We start from the raw sequence: 22,391 nt of genomic DNA, 5'->3' as shown, positions 1-22,391 counted from the left end.
TCAGTAAACAATAATGAGCTTGTAATACACAACAATGTGCATTGCACAGTAGTGAAAGGGTTACAGTCCTGCAAATAATAAGCACAGTAGTAACACAAAAAATTAGACACAACATGATCAGTGGTCCAAAGTGAGTGCTCTCAGTGCTTGTGGTGAAGTACAATATAAATACATGCTACAGTGGTGAACAAGTGGTGAAGTGTTGTCCAGGTTTATTGCTGGCTAACAGCGACAACTCTGAAACTTGTTCGCCGTCTATAAACACACAAGTAACAATTATAGACAAGACAAACAAAAACACTCATGATTATTTATTTCGCACACTGCGTGGGTCCTTCCAGGTTAGGTTTCGTAACCAAAGTGAAGGAAAAGACTTACGATTCTCTGACCCCTTTATGCTATTACGCATGACCCCTGGTAAGCGATTGCAGCAGCATGTCTTGCTTACAGCTGCTACCTCGTTTACCTTCCAGGTCAATACATTCCTGCAACGGAGTCTCACCTTCATTCCGACTGACCGACTTCCTGACCCAGGAAATGAACTGTCAGGCCAACCCGTCCAAAGTCTTCCCCTTTCGCTACTTAGCGCCCCCACCGGTCGGGAGGGAGATTTCCAACCAGAACTCATTATATTTCTGTCACAGTTAGTCAGCCCGCCATTGTTGCATCTACTATAACTAATATCTGATAACCCATTGCACCTGCAGCTTCATATTTCCAGTGTTGTGGAAACTCTACAGCCACTTTGACCTCTGACCTAAGATGGCTGCCACATTGTCAGGTGACTGTTTGGTTCCCAGGTGATAAAAACGCTTTGAGATTCTGCCTTCATACTCGGTACACAGCGGTATTCTGTGATTCTCTAGGTCTGGTTTGATTGTGGGTGTTGTACAAGAAAAAAATAATCTTTTCATAACACACCTCCTAAAATATGCTTTTTTCTTTGTAAGCTTTGGTTCGATGCAAGTCTGATGTCATACTGAAATGTGTGACACACATATTGACAGATGGACACCTCCACTATATCCCTATCACTGACACAATAAGCAGCACAACACATGAAAAAAACAAATTATTTATTATGTCAGTTTGTTTTTTACACAGAAAAAAATGTAAAAATAATATAAAATCATAATAACAACAATAATAATTATCACTTGAATCTTTTTTTTTTTATCAAAAAAAAAAGGGTAACCCCATGCATTTTATCAGTCAGGAAATGCAACAAAACAAAGCAGTAGTGATCAATAGGGTTTCAGCATCTATCTGCGTGCAATGGTAAGAGAGAGTAGGGATTTGGTGCGGAGCCCACATCAGCACAGCTCAGCAGAGCGGGGGGCAGGCAGGCAAGGCAGATCAACTCTCACACACAGACTCGCTCATACTCCCATTCTCTCACACTCCCAATGTTCACACACTGGCTCACACTACCAATGTCTCTCACACTCGCTCACACTCCCAATGTCTCTCACACTCGCTCACACTCCCAATCTCATTCGCACTCCCTATCTCACTCGCTCACACTCCCAATGTCTCTCACACTCGCTCACACTCCCAATCTCACTCGCACTCCCTCACACTCCCAATCTCACTCGCTCAAAATCCCAATGTCTCTCACACTCGCTCACACTCACAATCTCACTCACTCACAATCTCTCTCTCTCTCTCTGTCTCTCACACACACATTCCCAAACTCTCTCTCACACACAGAACACGTGCCATGAAAAAACATCATTATTTACAGTTTTAATTAATTTTTTGATAAATTCATATATTTAAAAAGATCGTTTTAGAAAAGGGGGTGAGGGTATTAAAGAAAATCTCTGAGAAATATGTTTTATAAAAAACAAAATGAATAAAAACGCTGAATGTAAAAGTGTGTTGTGCCATCCACTTTCCTTTTGAGGAACAGAAACAAACAGGACTGCCAACAAAGGGACCCCAAGGCTGGACTTGTGTTTTTATATTGTTTTTGACTCTGGAATTGACATCTGGCCCACCTAAGAATGAAACCCTGTGTTACCCCACTATTGAGACCCCTTGCTTGCTTTAGTGCTTTAACACTAAATCTCTCTGTAGCCCTGAACAGATAATTGTTTCATAAACTGCATTCAGTTGATTTAAATGATCTGTGCTCTGTGAAGGAGCCCCATTGCTGGAAGTCAGACTCAGTGCCGCTGCAGCAGAAACACAATGCTGAAAAACAAAGATCCCCCGGTGGTTCTGAGCTGTTACTGCACGTGAGGGACAGCTTGCTTTGCTCACTCATGAACATTTTTTGTGTGTATGTGAAGATCTGTTCAGGGATACCAAGATATTTAGTGAGAAAGAAAGAATGCAAGGGAGAAAGCAAGGGGTCTGTCGTGGGGTAATGCATACATGGGGACAACAAAAAGATGGGGTACATCAAAAAAAGTATTGACTCATTAGCTAAAACAACTTGCAAATAACACCCCCGTTTCCAAAAGATTTTTTTTTTAATTACACACATTTTTCATACATACAATAGACATTAATAGACAAAACATGTGACTGTGGCACCACATTGAGAGTATTTACATTACCGTAACAGCATGATATCAAAATAAGATTCATCATTCTTTTTTAGTTATGTTTTTAAAGGGGGGCCTTTCTCTTAGGGGATGAGGGAGGGAGCAGCAGTTCAGTCTCTATGACTCAAACTTGCCCTGGACTAGAGGGAGCACCCTTTACTTTCTCTTAGATGAGGTCATTTAAAATGTAAAATGTATGAATCCAGAATATTAAGTGCTCAATTAATGATATCAAAATTAAAAGGACGTATTTCAAATATACTGTCTTCTCAAAAAACGTTCATTAAATAAATTGCTTTCAAACCTTCTGGATTTATCTTCAGGAACTTAATACATTTTCCATCTTGCCAGCTGTCTTTTTCCTTCCCTTCATTTTGCACTGTCACTCTTTCCTTCTTTCTTTCTTCATTGATGGTGAGATGACTTCTCTCTGGCCACTTCACCTGCTCAAAGTGCTTTATCATTTTCCTTCTTCATGTGGCTAAAAAAAGACAAAGAAACATTTAAAACAATTCAGAAAATACATAAGAATATACATGACCTACAGCTTCCTGGAAAGAAATCTCAGAAAATGAACACTAACCATCCAGCCCAGTCATTCTCCTCTCATACTAAGAAAACGTTAGGTTATTATCATAACCCTAGTTCTCTCAAATAGAAATACTAACCATCACTAATGGGTTATTTCCCTTTAAGAACCCAAGAACGGAAGCATGTATGATGCAGTGTGAGTTGCCCCGACAAAAGCACACCGCGTCCATTTGCAAATTCTCTTTTACTTTTGAGTCTTGTGGCTCCGCAGCGACCATGAAGACTGATAGTTAATATTTCTATTTCAGAGAACCAGGGTTATGATAATAACCTAACATTCTCTTACAAATACGAAATATGAACCATCACTAATGGGTAAGTATACCCAATCTGTCGTGAGGACAGGCGCAAGACTCTTCTGAGCTAATGGCACTAGCTGTCCTAAGGTAACTAGGTTACCCACCGATTAATCTGTGGTTGAGGGGAAGGCCTCCGAAGCAGCCCTCAGCAGCCGTGTTCCAAATCCAGGAAACAGAGGATCCACGATGTTCATCCTGTATAACCTCGTGAACGTATGGGGAGTCTCCCTTACCGCTGCATTGCATATGTCTGCGACAGATACGCCCTGGAACATCACCCAAGAAGTGGCCTGCCCCCTAGTGGAATGGCCAGTTATTTTCTCTGGCGGGGGCAACTTGGAAAGTTGATACGGTCTTCACGGTCTCCGTCAGCCACCGAGACAGGCGCTGTTTCGACATAGCCTGCCCTTGGGACTGAGAGCCGTAGCAAACAAAGAGTTGCTCCAATTGGCGCCAACTTTTTGTCCTCTCCACATAGTATGCCAGTGTCCTTACCAGGCACAGTGTGTGGAGCATCCTGTCTCTGCCAGATTGGAAAGGGGTGGGGGAAGGGGGGGTGGGTGGTGAAAGCCCTAACACCACCGACTGATTGACATGAAAAACCTAAATTGTCTTTGGTAAAAACGCTGGGTTGGTCCGGAGTGTCACTCGTGACCTCCCTTGTGCAAAAAACAAACAAGCTTTAGCCACGGATAGGGCCTCTAGCTCAATTACTCACTATGCGGAAGTGACAGCTACCAAAAAAGCCGTTTTAAAAGACAAGAATTTGAACTCTGCGGACTGCATGGGCTCAAAAGGTGGTTTCGTCTTCATCCAACAGGTCTTGCAAGAATTGCAAGATTATTGTCATTGGACATGACGTGGGATATTCACCCCGCGATAGACACCACGTCTGAAAAACGCCCCACTTGTAACCATACTGGGAATGAGTTGAGGCAGCCCTAGCATTCTGTAGGGTGTCAATCACACTATTAGACAGACCGAGACGGCTCAAATGCATCCGCTCAGGGGCCAAACCAAGAGCTGCAGGCTCAATGGGTCGTGGTGCCACAGACTGCCCTGTGCCTGACTGAGCAGGTCGCAATTGGCAATTCCCATGGTTCTCCGCACAGGTGCTGTATCACCGTGGCAAACCGGGCTTTCTTGGGCCAGTGAGGTATCACTAGTAGGACCATGGCTCTGTCCTGATCTTCTCTAGACACAGCGATAGCAGTACTAATGGCAGGAATGCATACAGTGGTTGTGCTGGCCACTGGTGAGCCAGTGCATTGACCCCTAGACCCCCTTCGTCTCTCTTTATGGAGAACCACAGGGTGCAATGAGTCGACTCCTGGGAGGCAAAGAGATCAACCTTTGCTCTCCTGAACCGCTCCCACATGAGGATCACTACCTTGGGATGGAGTGTCCAATCTGCACCGTCCATTTACCACTCCTGGCAGATGAGAGGAGTTAGGTGTGTGCCCAGAGCAGAAGCCTGGTGACCACCCTGTTGAGACTGGGTGACATCATACCACCTTGGTGGTTGATGTAAGCCGCCAATGTTGTGTTGTCCATCCGGACAAGCATGTGTCTCCCCTTGATCTCCTCCAGAAAGAATTGAAGGGTTAGAAACTCCTCTTGCAGTTCCAGTAGATTTATGTGTCGGCTCCACCAAGGACACCCGTTGTGCACCCAGAATGTTCCACATTCGGTGGTGATCATTTCTCTTCTTGTGACTGCTCCCAGCCTGATACCTAAGTGCAGGTGGGTTGGTTGTTTCCACCAAGAGAGAGTCTGGAGACAGGATCTGGACATTGTCATTAAGCGGCTGCGGTTCAGCATTGGGTGAGGGACTATCCTGTTGAATCAAACCTATAGGGACCGCATATGTAGAAGGCCCAGGGGAAGGGATTGAGAAGCTGCTGCCATCAAGCCCAGAAGTTTCTGGAATGTCACTACTGGTAAAGCTCTGCCTAACCAGAATAAGTCTAGACAGGCTGGCATGCAGAGCAGCTGTCATGGACTGAGAGTCCAGCTGGCTTTTCGCATGATTCATTTTCAGACCTAGTCTGAAGAAGTGATCAGTGATGCGTTGCGTGTGTTGTCGTGCCTGACCTGGCGACTCCGCACAAGTGAGCGAGTCATCCAGGTAATTTTGAACTCTGATACCCTTGAGTCTCAGAGTGGCCAGAATAGCGTCCATGCATTTTGTAAAAACACATGGCACCAGGGACAGGTCGAACAGCAGTACACGAAAGCCTTTTTCTTGAAAGGCAAACCGAAGGTACTTGTGATACCCTGGTTTTATGGGAATGTGGAAGCAGGCATCCTGTAAGGCCACTGTTGTGAACCAGTCGCCTGGCCTGATGGACTGCGACAGCCGTCGCAGGGTCAATATCTTGAACCACCTGTGGCTCAGGTAAGAACATAAGAACATAAGAAAGTTTACAAACGAGAGGAGGCCATTCGGCCCATCTTGCTCGTTTGGTTGTTAGTAGCTTATTGATCCCAAAATCTCATCAAGCAGCTTCTTGAAGGATCCCAGGGTGTCAGCTTCAACAACATTACTGGGGAGTTGATTCCAGACCCTCACAATTCTCTGTGTAAAAAAGTGTCTCCTATTTTCTGTTCTGAATGCCCCTTTTTTCTAAACTCCATTTGTGACCCCTGGTCCTTGTTTTCTTTTTTCAGGCTGAAAAAGTCCCTTGGGTCGACACTGTCAATACCTTTTAGAATTTTGAATGCTTGAATTAGGTCGCCACGTAGTCTTCTTTGTTCAAGACTGAACAGATTCAATTCTTTTAGCCTGTCTGCATATGACATGCCTTTTAAGCCCGGAATAATTCTGGTCGCTCTTCTTTGCACTCTTTCTAGAGCAGCAATATCTTTTTTATAGCGAGGTGACCAGAACTGCACACAATATTCAAGATGAGGTCTTACAAGTGCATTGTACAGTTTTAACATTACTTCCCTTGATTTAAATTCAACACTTTTCACAATGTATCCGAGCATCTTGTTAGCCTTTTTTATAGCTTCCCCACATTGTCTAGATGAAGACATTTCTGAGTCAACAAAAACTCCTAGGTCTTTTTCATAGATTCCTTCTCCAATTTCAATATCTCCCATATGATATTTATAATGTACATTTTTATTTCCTGCGTGCAGTACCTTACACTTTTCTCTATTAAATGTCATTTGCCATGTGTCTGCCCAGTTCTGAATCTTGTCTAGATCATTTTGAATGACCTTTGCTGCTGCAACAGTGTTTGCCACTCCTCCTACTTTTGTGTCGTCTGCAAATTTAACAAGTTTGCTTACTATACCAGAATCTAAATCATTAATGTAGATTAGGAATAGCAGAGGACCTAATACTGATCCCTGTGGTACACCGCTGGTTACCACACTCCATTCTGAGGTTTTTCCTCTAATCACTACTTTCTGTTTTCTACATGTTAACCACTCCCTAATCCATGTACATGCGTTTCCTTGAATCCCAACTGCGTTCAGTTTGAGAATTAATCTTTTGTGCGGGACTTTGTCAAAAGCTTTCTGGAAATCTAAATAAACCATGTCATATGCTTTGCAATTATCCATTATCGATGTTGCATCCTCAAAAAAATCAAGCAAGTTAGTTAGGCACGATCTCCCTTTCCTAAAACCATGTTGACTGTCTCCCAGTACCCTGTTACCATAAAGGTAATTTTCCATTTTGGATCTTATTATAGTTTCCATAAGTTTGCATATAATAGAAGTCAGGCTTACTGGTCTGTAGTTACCTGGTTCAGTTTTGTTTCCCTTTTTGTGGATCGGTATTACGTTTGCAATTTTCCAGTCTGTCGGTACCACCCCTGTGTCAAGAGACTGCTGCATGATCTTGGTTAGCGGTTTGTAAATAACTTCTTTCATTTCTTTGAGTACTACTGGGAGGATCTCATCCGGCCCAGGGGATTTGTTTATTTTAAGAGCTCCTAGTCCCTTTAACACTTCTGCCTCAGTTATGCTAAAGTTATTTAAAACTGGATAGGAACTGGATGACATGTGGGGCATGTTGTCAGTATCTTCCTTTGTAAAAACTTGTGAAAAGTAATCATTTAACATATTTGCTATTTTTTTTTCTTCCTCTACGATTTTGCCATTTGTATCTCTTAAACATTTAATCTCCTCTTTGAATGTTCTCTTGCTGTTGTAATATTGGAAAAACATTTTGGAATTGGTTTTAGCTCCCTTAGCAATGTTCATTTCTATTTCTCTCTTGGCCTTTCTAACTTCCTTTTTGACTTGCGTTTGCAGTTCTGTGTACTCTTTCTGCGTACTTTCTTTTTGGTCCTTTTTTTAATGCTCTGTAAAGTGCCTTTTTTCGCTGAATATTTTTTTTAATTGATCTATTAAACCATTTTGGCAATTTAGTTTTACATTTAGATTTGTCTACTTTAGGGATATAATTGTTTTGCGCCTCTAGTACTACATTTTTGAAGAACAACCATCCTTCTTCTGTGGGTGTTTTCTCTATTTTACTCCAATCTACTTCTGTTAGTCTCTGTTTCATACCTTCATAGTTTGCTTTTCTAAAATTGTAAACCTTAGCTTTAGTCATTACTTTTGGGGATTTAAAAAACACTTCAAATGAGACCATGTTGTGGTCTGAGTTTGCCAATGGTTCTCTGACCTCTGTTTTAGTTATTCTATCTTCGTTATTTGAAAAGACTAAATCAAGGCATGCCTCCCCTCTAGTGGGTGCCTTCACAAATTGTGTTAGGAAGCAGTCATTTGTCATTTCCACCATTTCTATTTCATCCTTCGTGCTACCCATCGGGTTTTTCCATTTTATTTGGGGGAAGTTGAAATCCCCCATTAGTATGGCTTCTCCTTTGCTACACACATTTCTAATGTCATTGTATAACAGATTATTGTGCTCACCGTCTGAATCTGGCGGTCTATAGCATGCTACAGGTTGACCTGTCTGAGATCGAGGATCTGTCTGAGGCCACCATCCCGTTTGGTCACCAGAAAGTATTTTGAGTGGTAAGATGCGAATAGCCTGCTTGTGCAGGAGTGTTTCTAGCTCCTAAGCCAGTAAGTCATTGGCTCGGGGGTCCTTGACCAGCGTATGGACCACGCCCCGAAAGTGGGATGGTCCATGGCTGAATTGTAAGGAGTACTCCCAACGTATAGTGGTGAGCACCCAAGAATCATGGGTGCACTGGTCCCAGTAGTCCAGATGGTCCCTGGAGAAGGGGCCTTGGGCCTGTGGCAGCAATGTCCTAGGGCGTTGCTTTGACTTCAGCACCTGAGGTTTTTTGCCAGGCTGAAACCATTTATGCCTACCATGCCCTCGACCCGACGTACCAGCGACTGCTGGAGGATCCCATGGACCGTCTTGAGGCTGCCACTGTGGCTGGGGTGGTGGGCTCTGATACCACTGCTTCTTAGGCGGTGGTGCAGGCTTAGTGGCAAGTTCATACAACATCTTTGTTGCTTCCCTTGCTTCCTTGGACCAAAGCAACGTATCATCCACCGCAATTGTGAAAGTATGCCCTGGTGTAATAGGCGCGTCAAGCAAAGCAGCCTTATTTCCCTACATCGGCCTGGCTTGAGAATGCACACCGTCAGCTGTGGCTGCTACCAATGCTGCCATACTACACCCTGTTGCTTGGCTCTGGAGTTTGCCAGCCATAGCAACATGCGAGAGATTAATTGCAGCTCATCTGGGGTGAGTCCCACCTCAACAGCAGAACTCCAAATGTGGCTCTAGTAAGCCACCAGCCCTATATTGTAGTAGCCCAAACACACAATGAAGGTGTCATCGGAGTAGGCTTGCTTTAGAAGGACCTCCGTGACCCTACATTTGCTTGTTTGGACAAGCGATGTCCTTGGACAGCAAGGCCCGTTTCGCTGGCTGCACCAAGGCTAGTATGGTCGATCCAACTTGGGGGAACTGGACCAGTCCCATCTTATCCCCCTTGTGCACCCTATTGGTCGTGCCCGACCTAGGGGTTGCAGGGGCTTTGGCTGGGTGTTGCCATGACGAGGTAAGCTGCTGCCAAAAATCCGGGAGGATGGGCGGGGCTTCAGATGGATTCTCCTTACGCTCGTCAAACACTAAGCACCTCTCGGCCTTTGCGCTTGGACATGGCACCTTAACTGCTTTATTGGCTCAATGCATCAAGGGTATAAGCTCCCCAGGTAACAGAGGCAGGGGCAGCAAATCCATTGCCACTTGTTCCTCCAATACAACCCCTTCTTGCTCTTCCGCTTCTTCTGAAACAAGGACAGAGAGCGCATCCTCCATTTCCTCCCCCACCAACCCAAATGGATGGGGGGGGGGGGGAGAGAAGTCACTGTGTGTAACAGAACAGGTGCTTGTGTCACCATAGGCACAGCAGGTGCCTGTGCTGGCAAACCGCTCTTTCAACAACTTGGTCAGAGCTGACTGCTGTTGCTGGAACATCTTGCACATACTATGCCAGCGGTCCGATGACCTGAACTTGTGCCTCCTCTTCTTAGTCCTTGGGGGGGAAGGAGAAGAAGCAGGAGAGGAAAAGGATGAGGATGAGGAGGAGGAAGTGGGGCTTCTCCTGTGTCCTTTCCTAGAGGTAGGTCCCTAGAGCTATGTGCCCTGGCACTGCGCTCTGCATAATGGGGCCTCTGGCTACCTTCCTTGGAACGGTGCTCACTAGAGCAATGTTCTCTGGAATTGCGCTCCCTAGCGCGCCCCCTACTTCTACCAGCTGTCTCCGTAGGAGGTAGTTGTGCAGGAGTGATAGAGCGATCACTCGACTGGTGCACAAGCCTGGTCCATAGGGATCGCTTGCTGAAAACTGTGAAACACAGTGCTTATTCTCTATGTAATAGGCTGAGCACAAACTAATAACTAATACTGAGCTGTGCTCTGTATCTAGCCTGACTTGGTATCTACAGACTAGTAAACACAAGTCTGGGTACCTAATTTCTAGTACAACTGGTACCAAAAGCAAGCAAGCTTGGTACCAATTCTGGTACTGACAGCAATACGTTGGTACCAGCAAACCTGGTACTGTACCTAAAGTAGTTTAGGTAGTGTGAATACAATTGGTACCGAAACTAATTGAAAACAGCTCGGTACCGATCCCGCAACAAGACATCGGTAACGCAGTGTCCTTTTTTTTTTTTTTTTAACGAGACGTCTGTACGGGACGTTAATACTCACCTCACAGCCCCGGTAATGAGGTATACCGCCGGTTCCAAGAGGCTAAGTTCTGTTCGCATTATGTATCACCTCGGTACCGACTCTAAGGTTGTGTCCACTCTGATACTGAGGTACAAAGAAGAAGACGTCAACCTTGTGCTAAAGGACAACAGTAGCAAGGCATTTAACTGTACAGTCAAGAAGACTATGGAATGAGCAGTACGAATACTACACACAGTCACAGTTACAGGCTATCTCCAAGCATGAAGAAAGCCTCTGTACTACAGCCGTAATACAGAGAGTCCTATGAGCCCACAGAACTCGATCCCGTTTTCTGTAAAACAAAGAAAAACAAGGGAAGGGAGTAAACAGGAACATAACAGCACTGATACACAAAAGATAAAGAAACTATCCCAGCCGGGGTAGAACTATATTTTTATTTATTTATTTTTATTTCTGTGCAGACGAGAGTACTTTGCTGCAAAGAATGAGCTAGACCCGGGGGAGGAGGATCGCAAGTCGCAGGCTCCCGCTGGTGCACGGCAGCTTCGGGATAACCAGCTCAAAACTCGGAAGAAAGTTTTTTATTTTATTTTTTTTAACCACGATAGAATTTATCGACTGAAGGAAAAACACTGTTATAAGACAGAATCTTCAAGAAACAGTTTAATAAGAGGCATAAAGCAAGTACATAATGAGAAGCTTAGCTCAGATGCTTTCACTATTAGTGAAAAAGGAAGAGAATTTGCAAATGGCCGCAGTTTGCTTTTGTTGGGGCAACTCGCACTGTACTCGCACTTTGTATTTGTAAGAGAATCAACACTAACCATCCCACCTAGTCATTCCCCTCTCACAGTAAAATCAACACTAACCATTCCACCCAGTCATTCCCCTCTCACAGTAAAATCAACACTAACCATCCACAACCCAGTCATTCCCCTCTCACAGTAAAATCAACACTAAACATCCCCCCCATTCATTCCCCTCTGACAGTACATGGATAACTTTAAACTATAGAACTTGTGTGCTCTCTGTGATTTTATAATATTTAAATATCCTATTGGCTGATATTTGTATGTTTGCTATTTCCTCAACACTGTATGTTGTTTATAAAACTTCTTTGGCACAAAAAGAAAAAAAAAAAGTGTGTCTGGAATCTGGCATAGCTCCATTCTCAGGAAACACTGTCATCTCTTGTGGACAAAGTTTGCCAATTAAATATTATGCACTATAAAGGTTAAAGCAATGTGTTACAATGTTGTGAAGCGTATTGCCCACAACTTAAACTATTATTTGGGGGGGTTCTTAACTCAACAGGAAACATATTGGCACACAATATTTTTTTATCAGTTACTACACATTTCAATGGGAGATTGGATGCTGACTGGGGTATTCCCTGCATTTTAAACCAGTTTTGGGCTCAGCATTATTCGCTGGATTTTCAGTTATAAACTGAGCCGAGCCTGAAGCCTGCATAGCCCTCCTGGGCACATTTAAAATAAAGAAACAAAACAAAGGGTCTAAGTAAATAGTCTAATGGTTTCTCTTTAAGTGAAGTATCCTTAGCTCATTTTTAATGTCTAAACCCAGTGAAGAGAATACCCCCTGGGGGCCTGAGCCAAGATCAGCAAAGCAAAGGAGATTGGAACCCAATGGCTGCACTTTGCACAGCAGAGCCGACAGCAGGGCAGTAAAGGTAACAGCGCTCTCCCAGGCCCCATGCTCGCTGCACTCCCTGCTCCTCACACAGGGGTGCCGCTCTGTGCTGGTGTACCTGTAGTAGTCCTCCTGAGTGGGAGGGAGGGAGTGGTGCTGTATCCACTGCTGCTCCAGAGCCAGTCTTTGCAGCTCGGCTGACTGTGCCTGCATTGCCTGCAGCTGATGAGCCGCTGACATTGGGGGGGCCAGTGAGGGGGGGGGCAGCTCCCGGAACTGAACACCTACCAGAGAGGGGGAGTGTGGGGGAAGAGAGAGGGGTGGAACAAGAGAGGGGGGGAGAGGGAGAGAAAGGGGGAGGGTCAAGCCAGAGAAAACTAAACTTACACAATCAGACAGTTATGCTGCAGATTGACTCAAAGATACACAGACAGACAGACACGTGTACTGCAGATACTCACAGAGACACACAGACCGACATGTACGCTGCAGACAGACTCACAGACACACAGACAGACACCAGTGTGTTGTGAGATTCACTGCTCCACAGACAAACTCTCCCACTGATATCCATACTGTCACACACACACACACACACACACACACACACACACACACACACACACACACACACACACAGACACACACACACACACACACACACACACACACACACACACACACACACACACACACACACACACACACACGGTGAGACACTGTTTCACAGAAAGATTGTCACACACACGGCAAGACAGATTCCCACACAGACAGACTCACAGCCAGATACTCAGACTGCGCCTCACCGAATAGTTGCTGCCTCAGCACCTCGCTCTCATGGAGGGGGTGAGTGAGGAGGGGGTTGGACAGCCCCCCTGCTGGATAGGGCAGTCGAGAGAGGTGTGGCCCTGAGGTCAGGGGGTCAATCAGGGGGTGCACCCCAGCAGCAGCTGAAGAGAGAGACGAAACACAGGCAAGAGACAAGGTCAGACAGTGAGAGGAGTTCAACAGGAAGAGGATGTACTTATTTATTTCTGATTATTTTATTTTGCGGACAGTGGTGTCTCGTGTGTAGAGGGGGTTGGGGCCCCACCAAAGTATGCAAGCATACACACACACAAATGTATGTATGCATTTATGTGTGTGTGTCATTAAATACGAATGGCGAACACAGCAAATTTATAGCAGGGAGTTCTTCACACCCTTGTGGCTCATGTGCTGTTTGGATTTCCAAGGTTTGACAGGAGTAAAGCTGCAGGGATTTGTAATGGGCTTTGTGGCGTTGATTAACTGCCCAGACCCCAGGCTGCGGCCGTTACCTGGAAACAATAACGGATGCAGTTTTGCTCGTGATTCCCTTCAGCTGATTTCTTCCAGTAAACAAAATGAATATGGTTACTCACAACACCATTCTTGGGACTGAATTATGAAGTGAAACTTCTGGTGAAAAAATAAGGACCTCATCAGCCTGATTTAAAACTCGAGCAGTCCTCCAAGACAGAGCTAAGGAGTATATTCAGAGGTTTACAACGGCCTGGTACGAAGAAGAAAAGTGTCTTTGTGGAAGCTTCTGGACAGTCATCGTTCTGCTTTCCCTGCTTGCTGTTTGGTGGTGAAGTGACTCAGACAAACAAGAGTGAATGACTTAAAACATCTTTCTGGAGAAATCAAGAAACACGAATCGCGTAAATGACACTTCGACAAGCCGGCAATGGTAATGAAGTGAAAATATTGCAACACAGCTGGACGAAAGCTATCGTGTTGGAATAAGAAAGCATAAGGAGGAAGTTGACAGCAACTGGTACATTCTGTCAAAATGAATCGATGACACAGTGCAAGCATACGTGGTGGTGCTGGTGTGCTATTTGGTTATTTCTTGAAAACAATCTGCAGGACACATTTTCATAGACTGTGAAATTATTGTGAACACCCATGAGGACGTGGAATCAGAGCGATGCCTCTCCAGTCTCAAGAGGATAAAACTTATTTTTAATAACTTGTTTTTTTACCGCAAATTTTGAAAATACCAATCTGATGTTGCCTCACCACTGCAAACAGCAAGCCATAAAAAAAAAATAAGACCAGTGCTCCCTCTAGTGGTCATTTCTATCCTGTTATCCTATCTATTGTTAAACATTACAATTCCCAAGAGTGCAAACACAGAAGAAGAAGAAGAAGAAGAAGAAGAAGAAGAAGAAGAAGAAGAAGAAGAAGAAGAAGAAGAAACAAAAATAGGAGGTATAAAGTATTAGGATTAGAGAGACTCTCAACAGCCATGTTAAAGTCACTGTATTCAGTGCTTATGTTAGTCACTGCATTCAATGTCTATGTTAAAGTCACTGTATTCAGTGTCAATGTTAAAGTCACTGCATTCAATATCTATGTTAAAGTCACTGCATTCAATGTCTATGTTAAAAATGTCTATGTTAAAGTCACTGTTTTCAGTGACTATGTGAAAGTCACTGTATTCAGTGTCTATGCTAAAGTCACTATTCAGTGTCTATGTTAAAGTCACTGTATTCAGTCTTTATGTTAAAGTCATTGTATTCAGTGTCTATGTTAAAGTCACTGTATTTAGTCTTTATGTTAAAGTCACTGCATTCAGTCTCTATGAATATGTGTAACCCCCTCCAGAAGACCCAGCCCAGCTCTCTCACCTGCATGCAGAGCTGCGTCCTGCTGGTGCAGGTGGAGGTGTGAGTGGATGTGGGAGTGCTGGTGATGGTGTGGAGTCACATTGACCATCTGCAGCCCTCCACTCGACCCTGGGGCCCCTGAGCTAGAGGAGCCCCCTGCCCCCCCCCCAGGGGCCGCCCCCCTCTCAGACTCCCCTCCTATCCGAGGGGGCACAGGGGGCTGCTCTCGGAGGTCCCGGGGCCCTGTCTGTGTGTGTGAGCAGGGCGGGGGGTGCAGTGGAGAGAAGGAGGGGTGCAGGAAGGCGTGGTGAGGCGGCAGGTTGCGGGGGCACAGGGTGTCCCCAGGGAATAACAGCCCCGAGTGAGTGGGGTGGTGGGCGTGGGCATGGGCATGGGCATGGGCACTCAGGTGTGCCAGCTCGCTGAAGTTCTCCGTCTTGAACTCGAACCCAGGCTTCACTCGGTCCCGCGCCAGGGGGTGCACCTGCCCCTCCAGACCCCCATAGATGAAGCCCAGGATCGCTGCCGCTGCGTCGGGGTGTGCGTTGGGGAACTGCGGCACGAAGTAGGGGTGGTGGGGGTGGCTGTGGGGCCGGTGGTGGGGTGACATGACGTGAGGCCTGGCGTACTCGCTCAGCGTGCGCAGGGCAGGTGTATCCGGGCCCAGGTAGGGGGGCACCGCTGCCACAGAACCTTGAGACACGGGGCAGAGCTGCTCCATCGCCCCCCGGGACAGGTGGTGGGGAGGAGGGGGCAGCAGTAGGGCAGAGCCTGAGCTGGGGCTGCATGCCATGCTGGACTGGGTGTGCTCCACCAGGATAGGAAGGGCTGAACTGGGCTGGGCTGCAGGGGCGGGGTGAGGGGTTGAGAAGGGGAGTTGGCCTGTGGCCGTCCGACTGTCCTTCTGTGAGGAGCAAATAAATAAACAAATAATTAAACAACAGCAAATTTACAACATAAATGCAAAATGAGGGGGTCCCAATACCTGCTGCACAGGGAGAGTGAATCTACAGTTTGGGGGTGTCAGGCTGTGGGGTCCTAATACCTGCTGCACAGGGACAGTGAATCTACAGTGTGACAGTTAATAATCAAATCATTGAAATGCTATATTAAGTACAATAGTATCAGAGTATGTTGAATCTGGTAAGAAAGCCATCTAGTGGATATATGCAAAAACTGTACCCATGGAGGGTGAATATAATTCACCCTGTATAATGAACTTGTTATTATACGGGGCTTATAAAAAAAAAAAAAAAAAAAAAAAAAAAAAACTAAATACATCTGAATGTGTACCTTACCAGTTTCATATCTAGCTCTGTGTGTTCTGTATGAGTCTCTAGCTCTAGCTAGACTAATTTCTGAAATTAGGTGGTTTAAAGTTGTCATTTCTGTTTCCACTTCACTTCATCAATTCAGCTTTGAGGAGTCTTTCCAGAAGCAGCCCCCCATGGTTGACAAAAGGGTCAAAATGGGATGCTCATACAGAACACACACAGGGCAGTAGACAGGGGAGGCATGAAGTATTCTCAAAATGCTTTAAAAATTATTTTGTGTTCTTCTTCTTGTGAACTCACCTGAATGGATCTGTTTATGTCCCTCTCCCTCTCACGCTCCCTCCCCCGCTCTCTCTCACGCTCCCTATTGCGCTCCCTCTCTTTCTCATCCCTCGCTCTTTGCTCCACCTCTCTCCTCGCCCTCTCCGCCACGTCACTCCGTTTCTTCCACAATTTGGAGCCGTCGAGGGGTACAAAGTAGAGATCACTGCGGGAGCACGAGTTGTATCCACGGTCCAGCACCTTGTGAAACCTGAACAGACAGGAGAGCGCTCACTCATTCACTCACAGCATCAGGTCACTGATCTGCAGGGCTGGCTTGCCCTGGCGTGGGGTGTGTCCACACTGGGCTCCTCTAGCCGGTGCAATGCTGAATGCTGGCATAGAACAGGCCGTGGGGAGTACAGTGATGCAGTTACTGCACATCCATTTACATATGTTTGAGGATGGTGCAGAGGGATACGTGAAATGCATCGATGCCTGTTATCTATGATTTGATTTTCACATTTTCTGCATTTCCCATGAACACGCAACACACAAGGGAGTGCAGTATGGAAGGCCATCTGTGTAAACAAGCGTGTTGTTTTGTACACATTTCAAATATTTAGTACACGTATTGATTTAGACCGGTCATAATCATAAAATACTACACGTTCTAAATAAATGTAAATAAACTACACATTTTCTAAGTGGTGGCTGGTCATTTTACAGTAGTACTGAAGTAATGGCTGTTCATGACAGTCATGCAGCGTAACTACAAGATTATCACCTTTGGGATAATTTTTTTTTTTAATTTCAGACATGCTACATGCTTTAAAAAATCAAGACTAAGGAAAAATGCAAATCATGGCGGCGAGAGATTTTGTTCTACGGTGCTGTGGAAGGGTGGTGGGCAATTCACTGACAAGGAGACAGATCTTTTATTTGTACCGGTGCTCAGGCGCATGGATTTATTTCAACCCGCAGAGGGTGCTGTTGTCCGCGGCTTGAGTACCAGAAACGGTACACAAGACCAGGGTTATACCAGTCCAGGTACACAGTCCAATGCAGGTGCACTCGCAGGTGCTCTGGAAATAATATATCACAAAGGACAAAAGGCAAAAGAAAAAGGGAAAATAAGAGAGTAATAAAACTACAAAAAAAAGGTGCTGCACTTGGCAGCGTCAGCCCAACCGTCACTATCCTCACAGCCCGGGTCTCCGTCCTATGCTACGGTGTCCCCTCCACCTATACACGTTTTGGGGTCTGCCCAAGGATTCCCTGAGTTCTACAATCTTTCCTTTTCCAGTGTTTTTTTATTTATTTTGTTTTTTTGTTTCGCTGGCCGTGCTCGGTCTGGCAGTCCAGAGTCCGCCAGCTGGCTCGTTATGTCTTAGAGGGGGCAGACCTGAAGGGACCCCAGAGCGTCATTTTATCAGTGCAGAAATTCCAAAGCCCGCCCCTCAGCCACTCAGAGAGAGGGAAAGCCCACATACCCTCTTTCCCACCTCTCTGTGTCAATGCCGTATCTGACAGGCGGATATTGTAAGGCTGCTACCCTCTTCCAGCAGCACTATGAATGCGCCAGAAGAGTCAGCGTAGGTCTCATCCCTGTTACATATCCTCCCCCTTAGAATGGCACCATCGGTCCATTCGAAAATCGTACACCTCCATGCCTTCCCAAGAGAAAAAATCTGTGTTTTGATGCAGTTTCCCTGCTTGGTGGACTACCCGAAGGAATAGGGCTGCAGGGCCAAGTACCATCTCATGATTCTGGCGTTGTTATCTTTCATCCAGTGAAGCCATTCTAAGGGGGCATGATCTGTAACCAGGGTGAAGTGTCACCCCAGGAGGTAGTACCAGAGTGACTTGACTGCCCATTTTACTGCGAGGCACTCCTTTTCGATGGTACTATAGTTTTTCTCGTGGGGCTTCCTGCTTATAAAAAGGACCAGGTACTCGCCTCCCTGAACCTCCTGAGACAACACTGCCCCGAGACCTGTCTCTGATGCATCTGTCTGCAGGGTGAACCTCCTACTGAAATCAAGACTGCATAGCACTGGCTTGCTACACAGCCTTCACTTCAAAGCGAGAAAGGCTCTCTGCCACGGCTCTGTCCACTGAACCGTATGTGGGGCAGCCTTCTAGGTGAGGTCTATCAGGGGAGTAGCGAGAGTGGCAAAGCTTGGGATGAACTTTTGATAATAACCCGCTAGTCACAAGAAACGGCACCGGCCAGTCAGCAAAGGCTTTCACCTTAGCAACCAGCGGTCTGATCAGGCCACTCTCTACTCGATATTCCCCAAATACTCCGACTCACTCTTCCCAAAGGCACATTTCTTTGGGTTAGAAGTGAGCCCAGCCTCCCGCAAGGATTGCAGTACCGCTGCTACCTTACACAGATAACTCGGCCAATCCTCAGTGTGGATAACCATGTCATCTATGTAAGCAGCGGCAACTGCTGATGGGGCCGCAAAATTGGTACAACCTGAAAAGTGCAGAAAATACCATCCTCTCTCTGGATTCTGGGGTCAGGGGTATCTGCCAGTACCCCTTCGTTAAATCCAGTGTCATCATAAAATGAGCCGTGCCTAGATGCTCCAGCAACTCATCTACCCGGGGCATAGGATAAGCGTCAAACTTCGATTTCTCCACAACTCGCCTGAAGTCAATGCAAAATCGAGTTGACTCGTTCGGCTTATCCGCTAAAACAATCGGACTATTCCAGTCACTTTGGGACTCCTCTATTACACCCAGTCTCAGCATCTCATCAATCTCCACCTTTACTACCTGCCTTTTGCACTCAGGTATACAGTACAGCCTCTGGCGAACTAGTTCAATTTCAATATGATGGTGGGATGGTGGGGAAGATCTTTCCAATTCCTTTTTCTTAGCCAATAGGGAAGACGGGGCTGTCAGGGCAGCCAACCAATCTTTAAATTGATCACAGTCCCGTGCCAGAACTACCGGTACTGGCAATCGAGGACACAACCCCACTTGTACTCGCGTCACCTGCTGGCCAATTTCTACATTTTCTACCCCCGTCAGCTGTGGTAGGAGGCAGCTAGCCCACTGCACTTGGGAGATCGCCATGGCCTCAAACACCTACAGGTAGGAGTCTGGCCAATCCTCTGCGTCATTTTTGTGGGCTGCTGTAGCATGAGGTTGGGTGTGGCCACTCTGGCACCCCCCTGCACCACTTCAGTTAGGGTTTGGCACAGGAGGTCCATCACAGTGGGGAATTGCTGCGGGTCCATTCTGTCTTTTTTTTAAATTATTGCTATGCTTTGTGTGGGTAGTGCCAGTGAATTCCACTTCTAAAACCACGTGTGGAAGGGTGGTGAGCAATTCACTGACAAGGAGATAGAACTCAGACGCACTGATTTATTTCAATTCATAGAGGGTGCTGTTGTCTGTGGCTTGAGTATTGGCAACGGTAAACAAGACCACGGTTATACCAGTCCAGGTACACAGTCTAATGCAGGTGCACTCGCAGGTACTCTGGAAATAATAAATCACGAAGGACAAAAGGCGAAAGAAAAAGGGAAAAAAACAAAGCAATAAAACTACAAAATAAAGGTGGTGCACTCGGCAGCGTCACCCCAGCCCAATCTAGCATTTAAACTAGAAAGGAAGGGGGGAGAAATAAAAAAAAAAACAGAAGGGAGACCGCATCAAAACAAGAACAACAACTCAGGTAAGACAACCATTAAATGTATTTATCTAAATGCTAGAAGTATCAGAAACAAAATTCTAGAACTTGAAGCTACTGCACTAACAGGTAACTATGATGTGATAGGTGTTACAGAAACGTGGTTGTCTGAGAGTGATGGGGACGAATTTAATATTTGTGGGTACACACTGTATAGGAAAGACAGGCAGGACAGAAGAGGAGGAGGGGTAGCGCTATACATAAGAAACAGTCTTGAAGCCCAGGTGTTAAACCTGGACAAAGAAAATAAAACCGAATCAATATGGGTCAGAATAACGGACAAAAATTCAAAAGGCATAATAATAGGAGCATGCTATAGACCGCCAGATTCAGACGGTGAGCACAATAATCTGTTATACAATGACATTAGAAATGTGTGTAGCAAAGGAGAAGCCATACTAATGGGGGATTTCAACTTCCCCCAAATAAAATGGGAAAACCCGGTGGGTAGCGCGAAGGATGAAATAGAAATGGTGGAAATGACAAATGACTGCTTCCTAACACAATTTGTGAAGGCACCGACTAGAGGGGAGGCATGCCTTGATTTAGTCTTTTCAAATAACGAAGATAGAATAACTAAAACAGAGGTCAGAGAACCACTGGCAAACTCAGACCACAACATGGTCTCATTTGAAGTGTTTTTTAAAACCCCAAAAGAAATGACTAAAGCTAAGGTTTACAATTTTAGAAAAGCAAACTATGAAGGTATGAAACAGAGACTAACAGAAGTAGATTGGAGTAAAATAGAGAAAACACCCACAGAAGAAGGATGGTTGTTCTTCAAAAATGTAGTACTAGAGGCGCAAAACAATTATATCCCTAAAGTAGACAAATCTAAATGTAAAACTAAATTGCCAAAATGGTTTAATAGATCAATTAAAAAAAAATATTCAGCGAAAAAAGGCACTTTACAGAGCATTAAAAAAGGACCAAAAAGAAAGTATGCAGAAAGAGTACACAGAACTGCAAACGCAAGTCAAAAAGGAAGTTAGAAAGGCCAAGAGAGAAATAGAAATGAACATTGCTAAGGGAGCTAAAACCAATTCCAAAATGTTTTTCCAATATTACAACAGCAAGAGAACATTCAAAGAGGAGATTAAATGTTTAAGAGATACAAATGGCAAAATCGTAGATGAAGAAAAAAAAAAATAGCAAATATGTTAAATGATTACTTTTCACAAGTTTTTACAAAGGAAGATACTGACAACATGCCCCACATGTCATCCAGTTCCTGTCCAGTTTTAAATAACTTTAGCATAACTGAGGCAGAAGTGTTAAAGGGACTAGGAGCTCTTAAAATAAACAAATCCCCTGGGCCGGATGAGATCCTCCCAGTAGTACTCAAAGAAATGAAAGAAGTAATTTACAAACCGCTAACCAAGATCATGCAGCAGTCTCTTGACACAGGGGTGGTACCGACAGACTGGAAAATTGCAAACGTAATACCGATCCACAAAAAGGGAAACAAAACTGAACCAGGTAACTACAGACCAGTAAGCCTGACTTCTATTATATGCAAACTTATGGAAACTATAATAAGATCCAAAATGGAAAATTACCTATATGGTAACAGGGTACTGGGAGACAGTCAACATGGTTTTAGGAAAGGGAGATCGTGCCTAACTAACTTGCTTGATTTTTTTGAGGATGCAACATCGATAATGGATAATTGCAAAGCATATGACATGGTTTATTTAGATTTCCAGAAAGCTTTTGACAAAGTCCCGCACAAAAGATTAATTCTCAAACTGAACGCAGTTGGGATTCAAGGAAACACATGTACATGGATTAGGGAGTGGTTAACATGTAGAAAACAGAAAGTACTGATTAGAGGAAAAACCTCAGAATGGAGTGTGGTAACCAGCGGTGTACCACAGGGATCAGTATTAGGTCCTCTGCTATTCCTAATCTACATTAATGATTTAGATTCTGGTATAGTAAGCAAACTTGTTAAATTTGCAGATGACACAAAAGTAGGAGGAGTGGCAAACACTGTTGCAGCAGCAAAGGTCATTCAAAATGATCTAGACAAGATTCAGAACTGGGCAGACACATGGCAAATGACATTTAATAGAGAAAAGTGTAAGGTACTGCACGCAGGAAATAAAAATGTACATTATAAATATCATATGGGAGATATTGAAATTGGAGAAGGAATCTATGAAAAAGACCTAGGAGTTTTTGTTGACTCAGAAATGTCTTCATCTAGACAATGTGGGGAAGCTATAAAAAAGGCTAACAAGATGCTCGGATACATTGTGAAAAGTGT

General features: G+C 44.9%; 1 protein-coding gene across 2 annotated transcripts in view; it reads right to left on the bottom strand.

Annotated features, from left to right (window-relative positions):
- Nucleotides 1-1,149: 1,149 nt before the first annotated feature.
- LOC121325741 (atrophin-1-like) overlaps nucleotides 1,150-22,391 on the bottom strand; it is an 88,606-nt gene continuing 67,364 nt past the window's right edge. For both annotated transcript variants that reach the window (XM_041268665.1, XM_041268666.1), the window contains 5 exons: nucleotides 16,453-16,684; nucleotides 14,900-15,782; nucleotides 13,049-13,192; nucleotides 12,361-12,526; nucleotides 1,150-3,033 (listed from right to left, as the gene is read on the bottom strand). In XM_041268665.1, the coding sequence (XP_041124599.1) occupies nucleotides 3,000-3,033; nucleotides 12,361-12,526; nucleotides 13,049-13,192; nucleotides 14,900-15,782; nucleotides 16,453-16,684 (1,459 nt within the window). In that variant the 3' untranslated portion in view covers nucleotides 1,150-2,999. The remainder of the gene's footprint in view (nucleotides 3,034-12,360; nucleotides 12,527-13,048; nucleotides 13,193-14,899; nucleotides 15,783-16,452; nucleotides 16,685-22,391) is intronic.

The sequence above is a fragment of the Polyodon spathula genome, chromosome 13, assembly GCF_017654505.1.
Source record: "Polyodon spathula isolate WHYD16114869_AA chromosome 13, ASM1765450v1, whole genome shotgun sequence".
NCBI lineage: Eukaryota > Metazoa > Chordata > Actinopteri > Acipenseriformes > Polyodontidae > Polyodon > Polyodon spathula.
The sequence above is the reverse complement of the archived record's forward strand: the minus strand, read 5'-3'. Positions and strand labels throughout refer to the sequence as shown.